Below are 25,002 nucleotides of genomic sequence, written 5' to 3'. Positions count from 1 at the left end.
AATTGGTAGCTGTACATCCTGCAAGCAGCAACATCAATGGCTGACTATTGTGATATATTGAAGCTACATTCAAGACTGATTTTTACAGAGAGAGAAAAGAAAAACAAAGGAGATGTAGCTATAACGGCAGCCAGCACGAATCAGCCCTGCTTTCCACTCACCAATTTTAATGTTGTTGTCATTATTGTCTTTCCTAATGGTGCCCTGGGGATAAGCTGGAAAGAAATTCAGTGTCTAGGTATACCAGGACCCCCTCAAAGGGCTGCGGTGGAGCATCATGTCTGGGCATCCTGATTGCATTGCTTAGAACAGCAACTTTCAGTACTATCTATGGAAATATATAGAGACACATGTGAGAGGCCATGGTTTCATCTTCTGCTATAAAAAGGAGCTTGAGATTTGGCTTTTGTATCCCCAGCTTCAGGGAGCATCAGAAGCAGACCAGGTAGCCCATGAGAAAGCCACACAAAGCAGAAGGGAAGGAGAAGTTGGTGCCAATGTAAAGCAAGGGGCTACAGCCCTTGGTATCTCTCCCCTTCTTCCCCCATAAGACATCTTGAGAAATGTTGGGCATTCAACCCAAACAAATCCTAATCCCACTGAGACCTGGCTGCTTAGGGATTCTCCCAGCAGTAAAAAACCCCTTGAACAACCCACTTGCGTTATTCACAAGTGAAAGAAGATAAAATGCAAAACCTCCTTTCCTGGGCCACTGCTTTCACTTCCTGAGGATGGAGTCCTACCCAGGTCCATGAGGACACACCACAAGGAGGGGGCCTAACACAGCACAGCCAGACAAGAAGCACTGTTGAGATGCAAGAGCTCCTGGATGGTTATGGGTCAATCGGGGTCCCCCAAAAGCTTTTGCTTTGACAAGACCATTCTTGCTGCTTCCTGGACCCTGTCTTCCTCTGAAAATTGCACAGAGCCTCCCCAAGGTGTCTGGGTTTTGGATCCCTCTGGGGATGCAGGCAGAGCTGAAGAGGCACTTTCACTGTTTTGAGCATCCTCCTGCTGCCCTGTTGCAACAAGCAGGGTTGCTTGTCAACTCCAGCCAAATAAGCAAGCATAAATGCCAGTAAAAGAAAACATTGCATACATCCCTCATCTGGAAATTATTTTTGTTTGTATTTATGTTCCCACATGTTGTCAGGGTGATGTCTGGGCTCAAGCCCACACGTGGAAAAATCTGGACCGTGCCCTGTACTAGGAAACTCTCTAGCTCAGAGGCAAAACTGTGTTTGCTCCTCCCTGCCTCCCAAAAAACAGCCTGTGTGCTTGTCTTTGTGGTTCAGAGCACAGCCTCTTTAATCCAGAGAAGAAGAAAATACACTGGAGAAGGAGGAAGCCCTCTCTTCTATGCCAGGAGAAGAAAAATGAGAACAGGTCCAGAAAGGAGCACGATCCCCTGAGTCATGACTTTTGGCACAGCCTAGGCTCAGCCACCTGAGCTGAGCCAGGGCCCTATCCTACCCCCTTGAGCAGAGCCAAGCACAAACAGGACACTAAGCTCAAACACCTCACTGAGGGAGCGCCACAACTTCCTGCCAGCCAAGCACAATTCATCACTGCTGGGCTTAAGCACCAGCAAACGGGCTTTATCCACCAGCCTCAGCCCCTTTCACACCTGAATGGATCCCATTTTCCCAAAAAACCCCAAAAGGTTCAACCACGTCAATCGCAGCCTTCCCTACACAGTATCTACTGAAGGCTCATTCTTCAAAGCATCTCAGCACACAGGCCAGCTGCTCCTGGTTGGAGTCTCCCTCCTTAATCACTCCCTGAAGGTGTCTACACCCAAACTCCCTCCCTAGCCAGCCACAAGCACCCCATCAGCATCCCACCCCTCTCCTGAGCTCCTCAGCTGAGACCTCTGATGAAAGCCAGGCCAGGGGAGGCTCCCAGCTCCCCCCAGAGCAGCCCACCAAGCAGAGTCCTCAGCCCTGGGGAGGGAGGGCTGCCTCGTGCAAATAGCATGAAGCCACGGCTCTGACAAATTCAGTGAGGCTTTTGCCTTCCCTGACAGAGATGAGATTTCACCTGGCTCAGAGGTTTTTTTTTTTTGTGGCTCTCTGCACCCAAAGCCTGGACAGGAGAGGCTCCAAATCCATGTGCTGCTGTTTGTCAGGATCCCACATTAAACATGAGGCAGGACATCAAAAGCTGCTGTTCCAGCTTTAGCAAGGAGGCCCACCTCTGTCCTTGTACCCATCCAAAAAATTAGGGGAGCAAATTGTCTCTGCATTGCCCTGTTCACGCAGCTGAGCAAACACAGCAAAGCATGGCAGAGAATGACTGAGCTTAGGAATGACTGGGAATATCACCTTCAATATTTAAACATCTTCTCTCTCCAGAGTTTTTCTCTTTGCTAATGTAGTCTTAGCTATGGCTTCATGAGGAGTCTTCAAGGACAAACTTAGAGAGAAGATTCCACTCCTCATTGTCTCTGCACAGTTGTGTGGCCTCAGTAAGTCCCCAAACAGCACTTCACTTAAATAAACCCCCAGCTGGCTGCCATGTTTTACACTAGAAATTTTATTTATCTTTAATATTAGCTCAGTCACAGAGCCCTTCTGACAAAATCACAACATTTCACAAGGGGAGCCTCAGTGGAAAGAGAAAGTGAGGAAGAAGGAGCACCACCTCAAACCCCCCAGCATGGGCAGGCGTGGGTGTCACATTGCCACAGTGAGGGACCAACAGCCAGCATCCCCAGTGACTGCCTGCCACCCCATACCAGTCCTGCTGGCTCTCTTGCCTCCCTTGCTCTTTTGGTGAGCACTTTAATTTTTTTTTCAAATGAGAAATAATTTATTTCTTTTCTCAACAGCCCCAAATGTGCTTTATAAGTCCTGTGCATCTTATTAGACTGCCAGCTGACTCAGGCTATTAGCTTTGCAAATGTACTGCAGAGACCCTATTTGCAAGGCTTCTCTGTGGGTTACAAACACCTCCTTAGTCACTACAAGGTAGAAACCTCTCTCTGCCAACAGCATATCACTCTAGCTAGTGACTGGTTATTTGTTGATCAAACAAACTGCCTGGAAAGCAATAATTAGAACTTATCACAACAAGGAGTATACTTTATTAATTCCCACACAAATTATCTAGTTCCAGAAGTTGAATAAAAGAGCAGGATAAACAACATAGATTACATTAGAGTAGTTCTTCTGTACTATCTTATGCACTCTAAATGCACTCTTATGCAATTTAAAATGTTTGGGTTAATAGATAACAGCTCGTGCATCAGCAGGTAATTTTCTTTAGAACAAATGTGTTTGAGAACAGTAAGCTGAAAGTATCAAAGTTAAGGGGGAAAGATTGTAGGTAGATGCTTAGGAAGATGGCAGAAAGTGCAGGTTGAATTTTAGTGCAAGGAAACCTCTGAGGGTGCTGATCAGCCTCCCCTTGGTCACACCAAAAGGGTGACAGCTTCAGCAGCATGGAAATGCTTCAAGGGGTGATAAAGGCAAGGAAAAAACCTGAGCTGAATTTCTTGCTACTTGCTGTGGGAGCCAGCAAGTTTCCACAGAAGATGAAGAACATGACCCTGTCTTGCAGAGGTCACCAAGGCCATTGCAATGACTCAAAAGTCACAAGCAGATACAGCCAAGTTCCTCCCCTTCTGCTCCCCAGGTCCTGCAGAAGCTGCAAGGGCCACACCTGCACCAACATCACTCCTGCTACACCAGCAAAATAAACATGTTTCTCATCTCTTGAATTTCACCTCATGCAAGTCTTAAGCCTATCCAGAGGTCTACAAAGCATCCCCACTTTTCCCCGAGTGTGCATCTATACATCAGTGTGTAGATGGCTCCAAATCACTCCAAATCATTAAGCTGTGGCTGATGTCTGGGTCTGAGGAGGAACTGGTACATTTAGACTTCCTCAACAGCTCCCCAAGGACTATTGGTCAAATAATTTAAATTCTTTTTTTGACTTTGCACAGTGAAAGTGACAACTGTTCTTCAAGGGGCAGGAAAGGCTTAATTTCCCACTGGGAAGTGTGTTCAGCTACTCAGCTGGAAGATTCTAGAGAGCTGCCAAATACCATTATTCATTTAGAACAGCAAATTTGATTCAATGAGATTGGCATGAAAATGCAGAAGCAAAGCTAGCAAGGTAGCTTCAGCTCTCCCTGGATTCATGGTCCTCCACCCTCCAGGGATCAGTCACAGGGTATCAGGTAACTTGCATGAAGTCATCAGGACCAATCCTAATTCAGTAATTTCTCCTTTAGGCATGACAGAGATTGATTCACATTAAACTTTCATGGCTATTACTGATCTCAAGCCTGTTTTATCTACCAGGCAGTGCCAGGGACACTGACTGGGGGGTTAGTCCTCAGGAGCCCAGGCAGGGCTGTGCTGGAGAAGGGAATTGGAGCTTCAATACCAAACAAAATCCACCCAATGCCTTACTAACGTGTGTTTATTTATCAGTTGTTGGAATACCAATACCCTGCAAGGAGACTAAAGGTCCTGGGTGGCAGGTAAATGAACACCCTCCAGTTGTGCCATTAATTCCTAAGGAGCAAGTGGGAGAGTCTACCAGCAAACTTGTCAGCTGTGACTAACTTGGTTTTCCGAGAGGGGACAGATGGCTCATCATCCTGAGCTCCCCTTGCAGCCACAGTGGACCTGCCCCAGGAGCATCTGCCACTTCCAGCAGTGGTGAGCCCACACCAGAGGCCATTCCTACATCAGCCGAGGCAGAGGTCTCACTAGAACGTGGGGCTTCCCACATCAGCTCTGTCCCTGGATGCCCACGTGCCCTTCCCGGTTCCATGGGGACACAGAGTCCCAGTCAGAGCTGAGAGCCAGCACAGGGGAGCTGAGGTCCAGCACGGGCAGGGGTCCATGGGGCCGCTTGCTCCGGCGCTGCCACCGTCAGCACAGCCCTGGTGTTGTTGCAGCCCTGCTGGCTGCAGGATCACTGTTCTGACATAACGAAATTTCCAAGCCCTTTGCCCTCCCTGATGCATTATCTGCCACCAGGGACACAGGATCTGAATGAATCTAGCTCCAGCCAACTCTCTGAGGTCCAGAACATGTTGTCCATGGAAAAACAACACACACCAGAGAAACAAAAAGTGAGAGACTACCTGGCTGCTGTTTATAGACTTCTCAGAAGAAGTCAGCAGTCAGCAGCCAAACTCAAATATTCATGTCACTCCCTTATGGAAGGTGAGTTTTTAAATGCTTGGACACTTTTCAGCCCAATAGCCCAATTCCTGTGTTTGCAACCAAAATGTTGGAATAAGTAACAGGGCTTATGCTGGGGCCCACTGGACTTAGTGGGAAAAGCAGATGCCAGAATATTTTTTAGATACATAACAGTAATTCTTTTTACTTCTCTTTTTGTGGGCTACTGGACTCCACCCTCAGTCACATGCAAAACAATTCCTGGGTAGATCCTTCTACTGAATGCCTTGGACTGCTTATGGACGTTCCTGGTTTATATAGATAAATAATATTTCTGCTTTGGAAAGTGCTAAGAATCTCTAGAGTCCACTCTGAGAATCAGCTACAGATTCAGGAGAAAAGCAGTATCATACAAGGAAGGGACCTGAGGGACCGAGAGCGAGCAATCCCAAACTCTTCTCTTTGTGACTGCCAACAGTGCAAGGCACAACCCTCTGGTTATTATTCACTAGACCTCCTGATGTAAAGCTGCTGTTGCCCCAGAGCAGTGCACAGCAGCTGCTCTGACGCTGGCTGCCAGCAGAGCCCTTTCTGCAAAAAGAGCCCATCGCTCTCTTTTTACTGGAAAAGACAGAACAGTGCCTCTTACGCCATTACTTGCTCCAGCTTCTGTTTTCCTTCCTCAGCTCCCTTACAAAAAAACTATAGGCCACATTCACCTCTATTTTCTCTCCTTTTCAGCATGCTTTTGAATCCAGCATGAGCAGGGCAAGGGTTACCAGATGCACACCAGTGTGAGCAAGAGGAGAGCTGGTCTTCCCAACAGTCACTTGTCACTGCTGTATTTCATTCCCCCTCCACCTTGTCTTGCTGTGCTTGGGCAGAGACGCAAACGCTGCCCTCTTCTCGTGATGGCCAAGCCCTTGTCAGATGCTGCTCTAGTCTTCAGGGTGATTTGAACAGCAGTCTGGGGCTCAGTGAGATGCTGGCCAAGGCACACACGTTCCACAGGCAGGATGGGTGAGCTGATGAGAGCTCTCTGCAATAGACTTCTCCAAGAGCTAAGAGGTTCCTCCAGTCTTATCTCTGTAGGAGATCAAGTACTTACATGTGCTTTGAGCCGGCCTAACCACAAAACTACCAGAAAAGTAGAGCATAGTAGGGAACATGGCAAGAGATGAAGGATGTGCTCCTGCTCCAGCTGGAGGAAGACCTGCACTGATCTGGCAGAGCAGATGAAAGCTTAGACCTGTGAAACACTGAGCACTGAGGAGCTGCAAACCTCATGATCTGGATGATTTAACCAGAAGAGGCATTATGTCTCAACCCTTTGAATATTCTTCAATACCTATTTTTCACACATCACACACCTTCAAACACCTCCCAACCTACCTACCCCCCCCACCCCCCGCCCCCCCCCCAAACCAAAACTCATGGAACAAGAGATTAAAAGCCACAAAAACACAAATGTCCCAGCAGGAATGAGCAAGGGAAGCCAAAGACCTGTTGGGATTTGCAGTTCCTGCCTTAGCTGGGAAATTTTTCCCCTGGATAAGCCATGGCAGTCACTGTCTTTGGCTTGTGCCGAAGCCAGTGGGAGCTTAGCACAACTCATTCTTTAAGAGCAACGTCTCTGAATAACAAGCAAGCATGGCATGGCAATTGCTGAACTGAGTGAATAACGGGCTTCATAGGTGCTGTCAAAAGGAAAATCCCAGCTGGCTCCAAAGAGCTTTCTATGTGTGTTGGCAGGTCCTTGGTATTTCTCCCAGACAGGGAGGGCAGGTCCCAGCCGAGAGCCGAGTACAGCACATCCAGGCTTACATAACCCAAGGGGCCCAGGGTAATCATTAACGCTGGATTACTGCCACTGCCTTTGTGCTGGAGTCACCTGGTTGTTTGGATTAAATGTATAGTGGCCATTTAGACAAGGAGAAGGCTCCTGGCACAAGGACTTCAGTGAAAACAAGCCCCAGGGAGGGTGGGAAGCAGAAGACTGTTGCAAATATCACAGGATCTAAACTCAAGCACTCCCCCAGGGAGCCAGAGTTGCTGCCTTCCATCACAACACCCTGCTCCACGGGCTGGTTTGCTTTCCACAGGGGTGCAGCTCTCCTCAAAACCACCAGGGTAAAAAGCCCCCACACAACACAGGTCAGGGGGGCAGAACTCTTGCTAGGAAGCTTTACCTTGGCGACTCCCACACCAGCAAGCAAGATCTCATTCCTCTCCCCTTGGCATCCTTTCCAAAAGCACACATTATCAGTGCAACCTGACTTTACCCATGTCCTGTCCTTATCCTTCTTTGCTTATCTGATGTCTCACGTGTGCTATTACTGTTTGCCTCCTGTGTGTTACTGGCGTGTGGTCTGTGCCACTGTCTGGGGCAAAGGAGATTTAGGACATCTTGGTTCTGCTCCCATTTCCCCTCCATGCTGCTCTGCGGACTCGGACACATCACTGCACTGCACTATGTTTAGCCACAGGTCACAGAAGTCAGGTCACCTCACAGAAAGATCACTTAACTCCTATTCCTCCTGCTTAGCCTTTACCTTGAGTACAACCTCCCCAGCTGACAGCTCCTTACCTGTCCTATCACTGCCCCTCCACCACAGTTCTGACAAAGTTCTGACAAAGGGACCACAAACCTTTTAAAAACACACAAAGCTCTAGCAAGCATTAGGAGCCAGATCACGATCATTTTGTGAAGGCTGCTCCTCTGCACACCTGTCCACTCACACCTCAGAAACCAAATTACAGAGGTTTGAAGTCAATGAGACTTAGGCATATGTATAATCATGCAGTGCTGTGCTTTGCCATGTAGAGTTGCTGAAGCTGGGACAACTTATCCAGTTGTGGCATCAAAACATTTAAATATATGTTTATCTTCAGGTGGATTAAGTCAGGCTTAAGGCACGGCCACTTTTTCCTCATGAATCCGCAAAGTGCAGCCAGGCCAGTAATTCCACATAAAACAAACATCAAAATCTGTTTTGAAAATTTCTACTTTTTTTAGGTCAAAACTCTGAAAATATCAATCATTTCAAGCAGAACTAACTCTGCTTTCACAGCAAACATGGCCCTACTTTTTTCAGCAAAATATTGCAATTTTATATAAACTTACATTTCCTTAGGTATTAACTAGAAAAACCCACACAACTCACACTCAAAACCCATACTTAAAACACACAAGAGAGAAAGGAGAATAAAAGAGAGAGAGAATACACATTTCATGGAAAATACTATAGGCTAAAACAAAACTTAGATTTCTGCCCTGCTGTGCTCCGACAGTCGGCATTTTGCATTACTCCACTTCAGCTTTAAGTATTACCTCTTGCAGAAAAATAGCAACTTCTGCCCCAAAGGCCTTGCAGGGTGAATTGCCCAACTTTACAGCAATATCAGAACTCCAGGTGAGACAGGGAAGAGACTGAGATGCTGGTTAAAAAAAGCAGCTGGTTTAATGGATGAAGTGGATAGGGTGAGAACAGAAGGGAATTGCAGATCCTCTTGGTGCAGGCTTGCTAATTAAAGCTTAAAACCACTGTCCTGAGCACTCTGGTCTTCAAGCTACACCTCAGGAGGTAACAACAACCTGGATTGCACAGAACTTAGTCTGCCTCATCCCTCGGTCCTCTTGCCAGACTCAAAGGGATTCTCTGGGAAAAATAATCACGGGTCTGGAGAGCCCTGGCTCGTCAGCTGGCGCTTTTTGGTGGCTGTTCTTCAGGGAGAGACTTTAATCCCTCAGTGCCTGTTAGTCTCAGAATGATTCTTGCTGGGAGAAGATCTGGACCCACTGCACCATTGCTCCCATGGAGACTCAGAAGTGACTTTAACACCAGTCGTGGTGCTGGTTTCTTCTTCCAGTGGAGGCCAAGGCAAGCAGAAGCACAGTGCAAGGCATGTCCCAGCTTGCAGGTCACAAGAGCATGGTGTCCAGGCCCCTGTTGTTACAAATGGAAGCAATGGCTTTTGCAGAACAGGGCGTCTTCTCCTCAGGCCTGAGGCAATTCTTCCTATCACAGCTCCTCCACATCGCTCTTTCAGGCGTGGGATTTACAGAAGAGCCAACTGAGGCGCCCTGGCACCAAGACCATCATGCTGGGCCTGTCTTTAACAATCTAATCCTGTGACTACCAGCCTCATTGCTTGCTCCTTCCATCCAAGGATCACATAAACACAAATTAAGTCCCACAGTATCATTGTCATGTGTTATTATCCCCGTTTTACAAGAAAGGGAACTGCAGAAGGCAATCGAGTCCTTTGTCTTGGGTCAGTCACCGCCACAGTCTGAAGCAGAATTTGAAGCCCTTCCTCCTCCACACTAACCACTAAAGCTGGAATTCCTTCAAAACCTGCTTGCTCTACTTTATGAACCACCATTTTACTGCATCTGTAGACCTGTTCCACAGCAGTCAGGAGCCATGGAAGGCGTTTGTGTCCCAGTGTGGCTGCCAAGCAAGGCGTGAGGGCTCCAGTGAAGAGAGACAGCTGAGACATCTCGTGCCTCCCAAGAACTTTCTGAGATGAGAAAAACTGAAGATAACTTCAGAACTGATCCATCGTCTCCCTGTTACACAGCACCTGAAAAGTTACATCCAGGTGAATCAAAATTTCCAGTGTCCTAATTAAAGAGCTGGCTATAAAGGAAATTAATGAATAATAATTTCAAGGAGGGATTTAAAATTTCCATTTTCATTTTATTGTCAAAGTAAATATATTTTTATGAAGAACAAAAGAAAATATACAGAATTGTAACTTATGTACACTGGCTTTATAGGTATTTTTGTTTCCAATTTACACAAATTTGATACGTTATTAAAAGATATTTTATATAGATATGCATCTATGTACAGTTTTATTTACATACATTCATAGGATGTGATATAAACCAGTCAATAGATGATAGTTCATTTATATTAATTTCTAGAGGACAAAAGGAATGCATTCACTTTAGCCAGACCTGCCGTTCTCACACAGCATGGGCTCCTGCTCTGCCTAGCTCTAGGATCACACTTTCCTACTTCCCATTTTGCCAACAGAAAAGACAAACAGATGCCGTCTGCGAATGGAAAGGAAATGCAACATCCATTATAAAATCATTCCTAATTACTGAATCCTATTTTCTTCTAAAGCTTCTTACAATCGCCAGAGTTCAAAAGGAAAAACAAAACAAGAAGAAACAGAAATAAAATCACTTGCCTGCTACCATCTGATTATTTGCTTTAATTCCCTTCTTAGCCAGCTATCACACAAATTTGTTTCTTTTGGCTGCTGTTCTCACCCATTCTCCCACCCCAGCTGCACGGAGCTCTGACATGGCTGTTGGGAGGGAGAGGAGCAGCACTGAGGATCACGCCCAGACCTCGGTCTCACAGCGCTGTCCCACCAGGTCGTGGTTCCTCCCACCCTCCCTGGGCACAGGCACGTCCTGCAGACCCTGCCAGCAAACAGAGTGAGCTCCACCAGGCAGCCTTGACCCTCAGGGGTGTGGGGGTGCCCAGCGCCCACCAGGCTCCCCCAGGGCTGGGGCTCTGCTTTCTCGCCCCAGGTGGCACGAGAGGGCAGGAGCAGAGACAGAACAGAGCTCAGAGGCTCTCACAAACACCTTTGTGCTGCCTTGTGGGCAGACAACAGCTCTTTGCTAAAGACAGTGATGCTGCAGAGCAGCCTCAAAGGAAAGCAGTGTCCTTTGGAACCTGGGCATCCTTTCACCCCTCGGCAGCACAGGACAGAAGCACACACACAGTTCCAGAGGCTTCACTCCAAGCCATTCCATCCAGCCTGAGCTTCTGGGCTTGCTTGGGATGTGTCTTTGCTTAAATATATATATATATACATATAAATATATATATATATATATATATATATATATATGTATGAATGAATATGTATACATAAATATTTATATATAGCCCTCGCCAAGGGAAAGGTAAATGTGAGCTGGGAAAATCAGAGATGCATGGAGGCACATTCCAGTGCTCTCCAAGCCCTGTCTCCCCCTATCCCCAACTCCCACTGTTCCTCCTCCTATGGCCAGCCCCTACAAATCCTTGGCTCAGGCGACCCAAAAACAAAGAAGTTGTTTTCATTTCAAAAGGAATTTGCTGTTTCCAAACTGGACAAATAGAGCAGCTTAATAAAAACTCACAATGAGTGGCCTGTACATGAGCAAAGCCCTCAGGAATGCCAGGGCTATAATTAACTAGCAGCAAGCAACTTTTACATTTTCCTGTGCAGCAGAAAACAGCTAAAAATAAAACACTGTAATTTCCAAAAGAAGCAGCAGCAAATGAGAGACAGATAGAAGGAAAGGAAAATAATATCCTTAAAAGAAAAAAAAAAAAAAAAAAAAAAAGGAAGAAGCACCCCGCTCCCCTGACCCAAAAAGAGCTTCATTCCCAAATCATCTTTGAAGGACATGGGGCACTCAAACATGGTGGTGTCAAGTAACAGCATTGACTGTTCTGTGGAGACAAATAAATTATCACTAGAAACATAGTGACAAATAAATTATCACTAGAACCATAGTGAGCAAAGTGCTGCGGTGGGCTGGTGCGGGACGGCTGGCGGGAAGGGGAGGCAGGAGCCCTCAGTTCACGGAGCGCACGGAGCGGCTGCTGCGCGGGAACCGGTGCACCTTGACGTGCTTGGACAAGTGGTCACTGCGAGCAAACTTCTTCTCACACACTGGACACTGGTAGGGCTTCACCCCCGAGTGGGAGCGCCTGTGCCGGGACAGCTCATCCGACCTGGAGAACCTGCAAGAGAGGAGAAGCCTTTTCAGATAAATGGGGGTTTATTGTGCTAAGGCTGTCACAGCGAGTTGAAAAATCCTCTCAGGCCACTGGGAGACTCCAGGAGGTGAAAGGGACACACAGCAGGGCTGGGCTGGTCCCAGCTCACAGGAAGCAGCAGTGATGGGAACACAGAGCTGCCAGCCCTGGACTCAGGGCAATGCACAGAGGCAGCATTTGTACCAGCCTCGTCCTGGACCCCATGACATGGGTACAGCTTGACAAAAACAGCGCTGCCCTCGATCCCCCTGCAGTCCCTCCAAAGCCACCCCAACCACCTCTCCCCTGAAGATCCAAGCACAGACTCCTCAAGCACAGACAACAACCACTGTTACTGACACAAGCACAAGAGACACCCCTAACTGCACCCAGTTTGAGAGGGATTCCAGATAAATCCAGCCATAGCTACCTAGAAACAACATGACTTATTGGATCCAGATGAAAAATTGGCTTCCATGTGTGCTCCTGCAGGCTAAATAAAGAGTCAGTACCAGAGATGCTCAGCATCCCAACAGCTGAAATTCAGGTGGGTCCCAACGGCCATTTGCATAGTTATTTGCATAGTTAGCATTGGTAAATTAAATCAATAATAAATTAAATAAATTTAATTACCAAAACTGTATTCCATAGTCTTTTGAATTTTAGATATTTTCCACCTTCCATCTCCACAGAAAAATCCCCAAATAGTCACCATGAATCCCACAGGTTTTATTGAACCCAAATGAGCTAATCCTTTGGCCTTAAGGGTAGGGCTCACTCTGTTTCCACTTTGGACATGACTAGGAGACAGAGGGTTAATTAACAATGTCACACTAAAACAGCCCTGTCCAGATGGGTACAAAAAATTTGCTGCCTGACAAAGGGCAATTAAGTGTTTTGTTGCCAGAGCAGTAACAAAGAGCAGCACAGAAAGAGAGCTTGCAAGAAATGGTATCAGCTGTTTATTTACAATAAATAAGTGAAGTCATGGGCACTAGCTGAACAAATCAGGGAAAGAACATGTAGAAAAATGTGCTCTTCTGGAGCAAAATATCACATCACCAACAGAGCAAATACGCTATTTTTATGAAAGGGAGAAAACAGGACTGCTGGGCTCCTATGAATAAATCCCTCATGCAAGAAAAGTAAGTTTCCACATAAAGGTTTTAATTAGCTCTGATCTCCTGCCAACAGTTGAGGACCAGGGCACAGGCACTGGGAAAGCTGGTAATGGTTTCCTCAGTTGCTGCAGCTCTTCAGGCTGGTCGTGCTCCCCAGAGAGCACTCAGCCCCTGGAAAGCTGATCCAGGCATTCACCACAGGTAAGGTATGGTGTGGGAATCTGTCCCAGGTGCATTTCTAGGGGAGATTCTTTCACCTATTCACTTGCTTTTTCTTCCTTTCCTTGCTCTGGTATCCTCTTGGCTAAAGAGTCAAATTCTCCATGATGAACAGGCAGCTGTTATGGAACTGTCCACCTGATCCTTGTCTGGGATGACTCTTCTTCATAAAGGCTGTGGCTGAACTTTCTCTTCACGCCTTCTACTTGCATGTTTGCTTTCTCTAATACCCCTGGTCCTTTCAGCCACAGCTTCCCAAAAACACAGTCTGGACCCAGGAGCAGCAGGGTCAGGGATTTCTCCCGGGTCCTTAGCAGTGAGCTAGACCCAGTGCCAGATCCTTGCAGGGATGCTCTTGTAGAGCTATGGTGAGTGGGCCTGGAGAGTGTAGGATGCTCCCTGTGCAGACTGCCTCAACAGGACTGTGTTGGACAAGGAACAGGGCTGTGCCACATCCAGGGAAAAGAGGAAAAGCACTTTTGCAAAGAGCCATCCTCTTATATACAGACTTCAAAGAAAAAAAAACAGATGTGGCTGGGTTGCCTTGTCCTATGTCCTTGGCCATTAAGGTCACCATGTGTACCAGGAGTGCAGTAGCACTTGGCTAATCCTGCACAAGAGCCTCACAAGTGCATTTTGAGGGGAATTGCATGGATGGTGGGGGAGAAAGAGGCACATGTCAGGAATGAGCTTGGATGAGTTCATCCGATAAAAATACACTCTGCCTCATAACCATGTCCTTAGCTGAAGAGGCAGGAATGTTGCAACACTGTTCCCCAGCAGTGATGGAAAGATCAACTTACAGAGCCCACAGAAATAAACCTCAAGCTGTCTGTGTGTTTACAAAAAAACAACGCAAAGGTTAGGACAAGGAAGCTGGGAGGATCTGGCGGTCTGGCTCTGCAGTGAAATATCTGCAACACACTCTGGCACTGAGAGCAACCCAAAGAAAGTGAAAATAATCCACTGTGGAATGCAAAATTCAAAAGAAAAAAAAAAAAGAAAAAAAAAAAGGAAGCCCCAAGGAATACCTCACTATTCTGTCACTGCCATTTCCAGAAGGATTCCTCCTTCAAAAGAAAAGTGAAGGGATCTGGGAAATCCCACAGCAACTAAAAGAGCCTTCTTCATCTTTCTATCTGGCAGGACCCCAAGGACTGTAACTACATCTCCCTTGAAGAAAAGTCCTTGATGTGAGCTCCTTGATGTGTTGGACATGTCCTGTGTCTCCCAGACATATGGGGACATTCCTATGTGGCTCATGGGGCCAGAAGAGGTCAATAGCTTTAGCCTGGTACTCCTGTCCCTGCCATGGCCACCAGCCATTGATGCCAACTCAGACTGTACCTCTCCTCCAGTGCAGGAAGCCTCCAGACAGATCCCTCCTGCCCATCCCCAGAGCGTTCCTACAAGGAACCAGCACAGCTCCTGTGCACCTGTCATCCCCTTGCACAGCAGCAGCAAGAAAAGCCAGCGCAAGAAGCCTGCCCTGCCCCATGTGTGGTACTGCCCATGGCCACACGTGTTACGAGCCCTTAAACCCTCCCGGCCAAACCAGGCAGAGCTTATGGTTCATGCTGTCACCAGCCAGAAGATGCAGTGGGGCATTTAAAGGCGATTGCCTCATCCCCCAGCCTTGCAGCAGCTGCAGCTTTGCACAGTTCTGTGCCAGGGAGGGGAAGCAGGAGCTTCTCCTGCTCTGTGCCATAGCACAGCTGCTGGGCCCTGCCCAGGCCAAAGAGCTGAGCAGTGCTAACCAGAGGCTGGGGTGCCAAAGGTACAAGGTGGCACGACACAGATCAGTGCCCTGACCCGTCCAGGGAGCACAACGGGTCACTGGCCACTGCCAGATGAGCACCACTCTGCAGACTGCCAAAAACAGCCCTTGCCCCATGCCTAGGAAGGGCACAAGCAAGCAGGGTTCAGCCTCCATCAGGGAGGGGCTAGGGGTCTCCAGCCATCCTCGGGGTTAGCAAAAGGGTTTGCTGGGTGCACACTCCAACCCTGGTGAATTTAAAACATTGTGTACAGAGAGCTGAGGAACCTTTAACCCTCCCACTGATCTCAGGCACTTTGTGCTAGGCAACACTTTGTTTTGGTTTTGAAATTACTATCTCCAGTGAGATCAGCTCTTAAGTGTCTTCAGTGAAAAAATAAATACACAAGCACAAGAATGCAGGGAAAAAGGGGGAAAGCAGAGTCCAGCAGTGTTTTAGTACTTAAATTCATTTGAGATTATGTAGAAGTGGAAGCAAACAGAGTGGCCAGATGCAGTGGACTTAAGTCATGTGAGACTTAAGTCACAGCTCTCACTGAACTTCTGAAAAGGTAAACATGGTTTATTGATGAAAGGGGACTGAGTAATTCAATGCTCAGTTGGGTCTGGCCTTTGATGTGGAGCAGCACGCAGGGGATGTGCAGCAATCTCAGGCTGGTGCTGAGGATTGCTGTGAGCACAGAGGCCTCTCCCCAAACACAGCCTCTCCTGCTGGCTATAAACTTCTCCTCTTGTAGCACAGCCCTTCCAAAGTTTGGGGGTTTTGGGGATTGAGACTGCAGCCCAGGCTGTGAAACTCAACATGAAAAACAGCACAAGAGTTTGAAAAGCCCTTTGCAGCAGCTGTTTGTGGACAAGACACATGTTCTTCATTATGAAGGTGATTAATTTCTCCTTCCTGTTGGGCTCATCTTTAAAAAGTTGTGGTGGCTGAAGGTTCAGGGTGCTCCAGGCTCTGGGATCAGCAGCCAATGAAGCAAATCATTTGCCACAACATTTCAATAAGAGAGGCACCTGTTGTGAATTTAATCAACTTTTATCACTTAATATTTTTCCTAAATGTTCCCCTTGGTTTTATATCTTGGGGAACACCAGCTCTGTGATAAGACAGAGCCGGAGAAGGTCATCCACAGGCAATGCTTCAGGCTCCTGATCCTGAGCCACAAAAGTCCCTGGGAGCGCTGGTACACATCTCAGTGTGGATTAGACAAACCTTCACGTGCCACATGCATTTGTCACAAAAAGGAGAGCTGTGCTCACATGCAAGGAAAGCCAGCATGACACCCACAGGCACATCTGCTGCCTGTGCACACGTACTCTGCCAACCAAATCAAAAGCAGCAGGTGCCTGTCCTGCAGGCTGGGGGCAACCAGCCCACAGTTTCTGGGACCAATCAGCTGAAAAATGTAGCTTTGGTGAGAGGACACCCTGAGCAGCAAACTGAGCCCATGAGAGGTGCTGCCAGGGCAAAAGGAAGCAAATCACCACCAGTTTGTAGAGCCACCATCACCTGATCTCCTCAGCCCTTCTGAGAAACAAACTTCAGACTGGTCCAGCTGGAGAAGAGAAGTTTCAGCTCCATTGTGACCTTTTCCCTCAAACCAACCCAGCCATCTCTAACTGCTGCATGTCTCACATACTTGCATTTTTGCACAACATTCTCCTGTTACTTTTTACCTCATCTGTTGCCCATGATCACAACCCATTTTCTCATTAGACATTGCTCACTGAAGCTCTGCAGCATATTATTTGCAAGAAATTCAATTTAATTTAACACGAGGTAGTTAAGATTGTATTTTCTCCCATCATCATTTGTGGTGCTGTACATTAGCACTTGCCAGCAGGCAAGCCAGTAATACAGCTAAGCGGAAAGAGGGAGGAAGGCACCTGTCAAAGCTTCCTTAAAATAAAAAGCTGATATTTTTTTAAAAGACTAAATTTTTCAATTCATATTAAAAATAAAATAAAATATTTTTAAAATCCCTCTGCCAAACATTTTCTCAATCAAACCTGCAATCTTTCATTCAAGCAATGCTTAACTCCACCTCAGCCTTCTGGTTATGTTGTTACATCTGACAGCTTTTTTGCAACTTTGAGTGGCACCCACGCATTTTTCTGAATCAAGACAGAGAATAAAACCCAGAGTATGCCAGAGTGTCACTGCCAGCATTTTAAGAAGGAGTGGGATGGAGTGCATTTTCTATGAAAGTGCACAGAACACTGCTTTTAACCATACTTGCTTATCACAGCCCTTCACTGGCCACGTTTAGTCCCACACAGGGCTGTGCACAGCAATTCTGCCCTAAACCATTCAGTTCCCTCAGCCTCAGCTGGTGCCAGCCACGGCTCTGCTGGGGCTGGAGTGCTGCAACCACACCAATGCAAACACCAGATCTTACCTGTGGTAACAAGCTTAATCTGACCCTCTAGAACGAAATACAAATTATGACAGACTATTTTATTTTCTTTAAGACACTAAAACTGGTACCAGCAGGTGATGCTGTGCTATTTAATTTATCAAAACCCCTGGGTTACCTAACAGGAAGAAAAAATGGTCTTCATTGTCAAACCAACCAAACAAGTTCTGGCAATAGAAACAGTTTATAAATCACAGTACAAATCTACTTGCTCAGCAAATTAGGTCAGGTGAGCAAAAGGGGAAAGGAGGACTGGACAGAGCTGCACCCCAATACTGACCTCCATCCACAGCCCGGCCACGTGCACGCAAAGGGCTTTTCTCCTGTGTGCCTCCTCAGGTGGGCTTTCAAATGGCTGCTTTTCGTGTACATCTTGGTGCAGCCAGGAAAAGAACATTTATGCATTTTAATGAGTTCAGCTGCAGGGTTCTTTTGAAATTTCTGACCCATGATGATTCCCGTCTGGCCCTGGATCATGCCTCCTGGCCCAATTGGCTTGGCGGCGATGGGGACGGGAGCAATGCGGACAAATTTAGAGGACAAGTTCAAATTGGACGACTGAACTATCTGAGGCACAAGGGCAAATGTCTGTCCTTGGATGTTGACTAGGAGCTGTGCAATTTTAATGTTCTCCTGTGCTGGTCCTTGGGAAGTGGGGCTCGTGCTGGACTCCTGTTTGATCTGCACAGGCTGAATTTGGAGCATAACCGGTATTCCATTCTCCAGGGTCATTCCTCCATTTGAAGCTTGGCCACCTTCCGTTGAGCTAGTCAACTGCTCATTTTTACTCTCTTTTAAACTAGTACTGGGTAACATATGGTCTTTTTGCTGCAGCGAAGCAACAGAAACCTGGCTGCAAGCTCTCAAGTCCTTGGTCTCGCTTTTAGGTCTTTCTTTGAGCTCCAAGTCCATGTTCTCCTCCAAAAATTCCTCAATTTCCTCAAGCGTGGGCTGAAATGGTCCTGAGTCTTCCATATCCACAGGAAATTCAGGCAACCTAAAGTACTCCTCTTTCACTATTGGCTGAAGTCTCCTTTTGTCCCACCATGATGCAGTGGTGTTCCCCAAAGATGCCTGGGACAATAAATAGTCTAAGATACTGTCCTGACTTTCTGCACTGGATGTGCTTCCATAGCTGGAGCTGAGGACCTGGGAGTCAGGGCTGGAACAAGAACAAAAGCTGGACGAGTCACTGTCATCTTCTGACAGGGGAGAGGGCAGCATTTGGTAGGACCTCACGCCTGCTGTCATGTCCCCAAAGTATCCAAGAGAAGATCTTGTGGATGAAAAGGATTCATCAGTAGGCAGCAAGTGATCCACCATTCCTGGATGATCTCTTATGGATATCCCAACAGCATATACCAGGCAGCCAAAGTTCAGGTGAGAGCCTAAGTGCAGGAAAAACAAAACAGCAACAGTCAGAAGTTGGTTTAATCATTTATGTCCATGAACTGAAACTCGTAAAGCCCTCTAGCCCACAGGAAAGTCCAGAGCATCCAGCCTCCCTGGGTACACAGGCTGCTACAAGCTTTGATACGGCTGCACCACCCCCCGAGGACTGTCAGGGCTGAAGTGTTTGCAGGATTGCACCACATATTTGCAAAAGAATGCTGTCAGAAATCATTTCCCAACCGTGTGGAGCTCCAGATTTACAGCTCCCTTATAGAATATTACCAGCAAGAGAAAATAAATAACAAGCTTTCACCTAGCAGTGAAATCCAGAGCCAAAGAAGGGAATGAGAAAAAAAAATAAAGTGTTGAAATTTTTACCACCAAAAAGAAACAAATAAAAAAAGTTTATTGCTGGTGACCATAAAATGCAAATCCCTTCCCTATCTTGTAGCTTTCCACCAACCTTATTTTTAACTTCCTCAGTTCTACAAATATAGGCTGTTCAGCATAATGAAAGGATCAATCTGGCAGGAGCCAAAAATATTTACTGTGCTTCAGCATTTACTAGGTGGATTTTCCCCTCCAGATGTAATGAATCAGTGTGCCAACGTCATCATCACCTGCACTGTCCTTAATAAGGCTGGCACCGCACTGAGCTAATTACCATGCCCTGCCAGCCAGCTGGTGGCCGCTTTCACCCCTCCGCTCCAGGGGCTGAGCTGAGCCCCGAGCCAGCTGCACGGCCCCGGCATCCCGACCTGCCCCCGAGGGGCAGCATCCCGCAAATCCCTGTGAGCCCGGATCCCGCTAGGAGCCCGCAACAGCAAACCCCACCCCGGGCAGCGCAGGCACCCAGCGCCGCTGACAGCCGCGGTTCTCCTGCGCTTCACCCGCTAACACAAGCAAACTTCCTAGAAAGGCCACTGGGGAGGGACACGCAGGAGGGACATCTGCGTGTTTCTTTGATTCCCCACCTCCCCGAGGGAAAAAACAAAAATTGCTTACGGAGGGAGATTATGCCCCTTAGAGAGCAAAGGCAGAGGGCTCGGATGGAGCGAACACTGGCCCTCAGTCATTTGCTCAAGGTGACTGATTGGAAACGGAGCTGTACATGTGCATAATAAAACAACTCTTTCTGTGGAAGGTATGTGGACTGCAGAGATAGAAGTCATTCGATCAGCCTATGAGCTGGTGTGTGTGTGTGAATTAGGAGGCATGTGACCCGGCGTGAAGGAAATGCCAGTCAATCTTGTTACACGCTGTCATTTTCCACAGGCTCTGCCGCTGCGCTCTGGACGCTTTGCCATGAATAGTCAATAGCTCCCAGTTTTGTGCAGGCGACAGGATGGTTGTTACTGCTGTTGCAGAGCATCTTTGCTGCCTCATCTCCAAAATTTACCCCGTCTTTCCTTCTCTGGAGAAAAATCAAAAGGTGTGTGTATGCTCAGTGCTGCAGAACACGGAGCGAGGTATTTTACACAGCACCCTTAAAGAGCTCTGTCCTGTTGGCAACACTTATTAACATTTCCCAGGAAGGGGGGGAAGCCATATTTCTTAAAGATATGGCTTCTTCCTTCATAGACACATGGAGGAAACAGGGACAGGTTGAAAGAAAGACTAAAAGTAAGATTGCATATTTTCCTGGTCTGTGTCTTCTGTCAGTCAGCTGTGCCTCTGAACCAATAATGAAATACCTACTGTGCTGAACACGAGGAAGTTCAAACAGAGGTTAGTGGCTCTGTTTTGTGACCTTAGCCTATAATCATGTCTTATAGTAAAAGCGAAGAGTCAGAAAAAATGAACACACTTTTTTTTTTCTTTTTAAATCCCTGTGTTGATAGAAAGTTCCCCCAGCAGAAGTCCCTTAGCTGAGCTATTCCAGTTTTGAAACAGAAAGCACCATCTGCTTCTGACAAATTAGTACTGGCATCTGGTAAGAATTCACCCAAGCTGATTGTTTCTATCTTGCACCAAAAACTGGTGATTGCCTTGAGAAACACAGGGCAGAAAGGAAGACTTGCCCTCAGATGGTTTCTGTTTCTTCCTCCAATGTCTGTATTATTCCAGTTTAAACTTCTGAAGAATGGGCTGTGAGGGAAATCTGGACTCCAACATGTGCTTTTCTAAGAAAAGCTGGCATGCTCTGCGTGCACCAAAAGCAGCTGGTGATCTTCTCTTAAAAAAAAAAAAAAAAAATGTTCAAGGCTTCCTTAAATGCTTGCAAGAGTTGGGAAGCCAAAAATCAAAATATCCATATATTTCCCTGGGAATAGAACTAACTGTAATTTGAATAAGGACTTAAACAAGGGGGGGAAAAAACAATAATGAACCCCTTGCAATTGCTGTGGGCCGGTACTTCAGCAGAAAACAGCCAGCAGGCTTGTTTCCCATCTCTTTTGACAAGGAACAATGTCACTCGATGTAACCACAGGTTTTTTAAGAGAGGACTGTCAGAGCCAAATAGATGCAGGCACACAGCAGGCCAGTTCTGCTTTCTGTGCACTCTCAAAGCTTGCAGAACAGCCAAGAAGATTTTGGAGAATGCCTGGAATGCAGGATCGGGCTCTGGCTATATTTTTTTCCTAAAGGCCAGGCTAACAAGCAAAATACTTTTATCCTTACTTTGCCTGAAGACACAGCCAAAAACAGAAGATTAGAAAACAAAACCAAAAAAAGCCGGGGCTGTGAAGGCTGTGAAAACTAATGATGCTGTTTCCATAACACACTTTCATCTCTAGGAACGCTGTAAACACATTAGAAATGTAAGCACCTATAGTGGGACCGCAGTGCCTGAGCCACTGGAAACAGCCACTTCTGGAGTGAAATACAGCAGCTGTTCGGCAGCACCACCGGCTCCAACTTTTTTTTTAAGAGTTCCCTGGGTTGTTATGATGTCCTTTCTGCCAAAAACATGTTGTTCTGTTTAAAACCTGACCATCTAATTGCCAGCTAAAAAAAAGATAATGACAAAAAGCAAATCAGAGAAGACATATTTTGACACAGAGCAACATGAAAATGTGAAGTGCTGGGAACTTGCTGAAACACGGGAACGTATTTCCCAGCCTGTCATTTCTGGACAGTCAGCCCAGCACATCTGATCACACAGCATATATGAGACTCTGACAGTCATTTCCTACGTTTACTGCCACAGCTTTTTCTACTTTAAGACTAATCTCTTCAGGGTTTTCTCTTGTTCTAAATCTGTTCAGGCTGACTTCTGCTTCACAGACAGAGCCATAAACAAGGCAATGAAGCAGGCCCAGAGCTTCTAAGAAATTAAAAGAGAAATGCAAAGGGAGAGAAAAATAATAATAATAAAAAGAAGCCGCGAGCCAGGAGTAAACCCATTTGCTCTCATCTCTTCCGCAAGGTGGCCGTGCTGCTCCCCGGACACAGTGGGGTGTTCAGGTTTGTTTTTTTCCAAACCCGTTGCTCCTGGGAAGCTGCAGAAACATTCCCAAAGCTTTCTTCTCCGAAAACTATCCCGCTCCAGCCCCAAACTTTGGCTTGCACAAGAGGAAGCACTTCACCTGCAGCGGGCACAGGCAGCGGCCCCAGCGGAGCGCACCCCGCTGCCTCTGCACCCCCAGCAGCGAAGGCGCCCCGAAAAAACGCGTGGCACCAGCCGCTGTGCAGGGAAAGGGGTGCCGGGACACACACACAGAATTCCCACTCCGGCACGAGCACAGCCAGGCTTCCATGGCTGCAAAACATGTTCGTTTGGCGTTTGTTTTTTTATTTTTTTTTTTTTGTTTGTTTGTTTGGTTTTTTTTTTTTAATCGTGGTTTGTTTGTTTGTTCGTCCCGTTTGTAGAGGTTTTTTTAAAATTATTATTTATGTATTGCTTTTTCCTCCCATCCCTTTTCAGGAGGCTTTGGGGGTCCCAGCTCCCTCTCTCCCCCCACCAGCGTGGTCGCGATGATCGGGAACAAACCCCCCCTCGCCGCCTGTCACTCCACGGCACGGCACCGCTCCAGCCCGAAAACAGCCCCCAGCCGGGATGGAATTCCATCTGCCGCCTCGGCCGTGCGGCAGCGGCGCTCAGCCCCGGCCCGGGGGGCTGCGGCAGCGGGCGCGGAGGCACCGCGGGCGGGACGCGGCCCCGCGCAGCCCCCGCGCCCCCATCCCGCCCTTACCTGAACTCCTCTGCGAGCCGGGGGGCAGCAAAGGCCACGAACGACCAGAAGAACGCGAAAACAGCGAAAACGAGGGGGGGGGAATAAACCCAAACAACACAACCAAGCCACGGAAAAAAAAAAAAAAAAAAAAAAATTAAAAATTTAAAAGGGCAAAAATAACTATAGAAATAGTAATAAAAAAAAATCAAAGAAAAATTTAAAAAGCCACAGGCGCGCAATAAAAGCGCAGGACTAAGCCCCAGCAAGCCCAAAGCAGCAGCCCGCAGAGGCAGGAGCGGCCGGCAGCGCGGAGCGGCGGAGGCGGGCGCAGCTCCCCCGGGAGGCGGGTGCGCGGTGCGGAGCGCGGCCCCGCTCCCGTAGTACTATATCCCCCTCACATGACGGGAGCCCGGCCGCGGCGGGGGAGGCCGGGGAGAGGCTCGACCGCGTCCGCCGCCCCCATTGGCCCCGCCGCGGCGGGGGCCGGCCCGGCACCGGCCTCAATGGGAGCCGCGCTCGGCCCCGGGGCGGTGCCGCGGGGAGGCTGCGAGCCCCGCGGGGCGCGGAGCCGGAGGAGGGGCCGGCGGCCACGGGAAGGGGGAATGGGTCTGAGCTGGGTCTTCCTCGGTGTGAGGAAGAGTGTTTTACCGCGAGGGTGATGAAACACCGGAACAGGTTGCTTGGAGAGCCGGCTGATGCCCCATCCCTGGAAACGTTCCAGGTCAGGTTGGACAGGGCTCCGAGCAATTTGATCGGGTTGGAAACGTCACTGCTCCTTGCAGGGAGTTGGACTAGGTGGCCTGTTGATGTCCCTTCCAACCCAAACCACTGTGAGAGTCTGTAAGTGTGCAAGCCTCTGGACATCTCCTGGAGATAAACGAATCCCTGGGGAGGTGTGAGGAGCCCCATGCCCTCTCTCCTGCCCCACACCTGCACACCTGCCCCTTTCCTGCCTGCCAAAGCTTGATGGGGGGATTTCCAGCATGCTAGATATGTGTCCCACACACACACACACCATTGCTACTGCAGACATCACTAGTTCTTCATATGAACACACATAATAACTTATGTGTATGTATATACACGCATATACACACAAACACACTATAGTTATGCAATACTTGGTATGGATCAGGATCTATGTTCCTGCAGAGGAAGCTCACAGTGGGGCCAGCTGCAGCAGCAGTCAGGTTTTCTGCTCAATCAGTGGTTTTCCAAATGCAGTTTTTCCTTTTTTCAATTCTCTTGGGAAGGTGCAGCCTGGGATATCAGAATGCAGTCCTGTGACAACAGGTCTGTGCATCCTTTTGTGAGGGCACATGGGACAGCACACCCTTCCTTCTTCCCACAGTAGACCTTGCTGTCCTTCAGGAAAAATGAAGTATTGTTCTCATTTTATGGGGAAACAGAGGCACAGAGGATCAAACAAAAGGTCTGTGGCAGAACCAAGGTGCAGTCTCATCCCTTTTCAAATCCAGCTCAATTTAAACTCACAAAAATATCCTCCATCTGTATTTCTTCAGAACTGCCAGTAACACACCCCACAGCCTGGCAAATATAAACCAGTCTCTTCCCAAGAGGACATTCAGCCTCAACAAGTCCTGGCCAGGCAGCAGAACAGGGGTGACCCTACAGGTGCTCCTTCATCCTGCTGGGGACCATCAAAGGAACTGGGGGAGCGCAGGGCTCTGCTCTCATGCACAGACCTCGTTCTTCCTCTCCACATTGTCTCAATGAATAATGCATGAATACATACTCATCAAAATCCTAGATTCTATATTTGTACAAATACATCAGGGCCAAATTCTGCATTAGTGTAACTTCACTGACGTCAAAAGGATTACGTTGGTAAAAATGTTGGCCTTAAATATTTTTACCCAAAATAGATGTTTGGCAAACCTCACTTTACTGCTTTTTCTCAATTAAAACCCCTTTGTTTCCTGAGTAGGTGAAGTTTAGTGTGATTTAGCAATGCAAAGGACATGAAATTTATATACAGCTAAAATCTAAGCCAACAAGGCCGGGCTTTAATGGA

The 25,002-nt window shown here is 47.6% G+C and overlaps 1 protein-coding gene across 2 annotated transcripts; it reads right to left on the bottom strand.

The window, feature by feature from the left end:
* Positions 1 to 9,958: 9,958 nt before the first annotated feature.
* Positions 9,959 to 23,572, bottom strand: KLF15 (Kruppel like factor 15). 2 transcript variants are annotated; one of them, XM_041461531.1, is made up of 3 exons: positions 22,986 to 23,572; positions 17,738 to 18,845; positions 9,959 to 11,908 (listed from the first exon to the last, which is right to left on the bottom strand). In XM_041461531.1, exons 2-3 carry the CDS (start codon positions 18,778 to 18,780, stop codon positions 11,740 to 11,742), a joined length of 1,212 nt encoding a protein of 403 aa, XP_041317465.1. In that variant the 5' UTR covers positions 18,781 to 18,845; positions 22,986 to 23,572; the 3' UTR covers positions 9,959 to 11,739. The 2 variants fall into 2 exon arrangements, with proteins under 2 accessions (XP_041317465.1, XP_041317475.1); XM_041461541.1 differs by lacking the exon at positions 22,986 to 23,572 and adding an exon at positions 19,855 to 20,225.
* Between the last annotated feature and the right edge of the window lie 1,430 nt (positions 23,573 to 25,002).

Source organism: Pyrgilauda ruficollis, unplaced genomic scaffold, assembly GCF_017590135.1.
Source record: "Pyrgilauda ruficollis isolate IOZ18807 unplaced genomic scaffold, ASM1759013v1 scaffold10, whole genome shotgun sequence".
Classification (NCBI taxonomy): Eukaryota; Metazoa; Chordata; class Aves; order Passeriformes; family Passeridae; genus Pyrgilauda; species Pyrgilauda ruficollis.
Note: the sequence above shows the minus strand (reverse complement) of the source record. Positions and strands in the feature narration are given on the sequence as shown.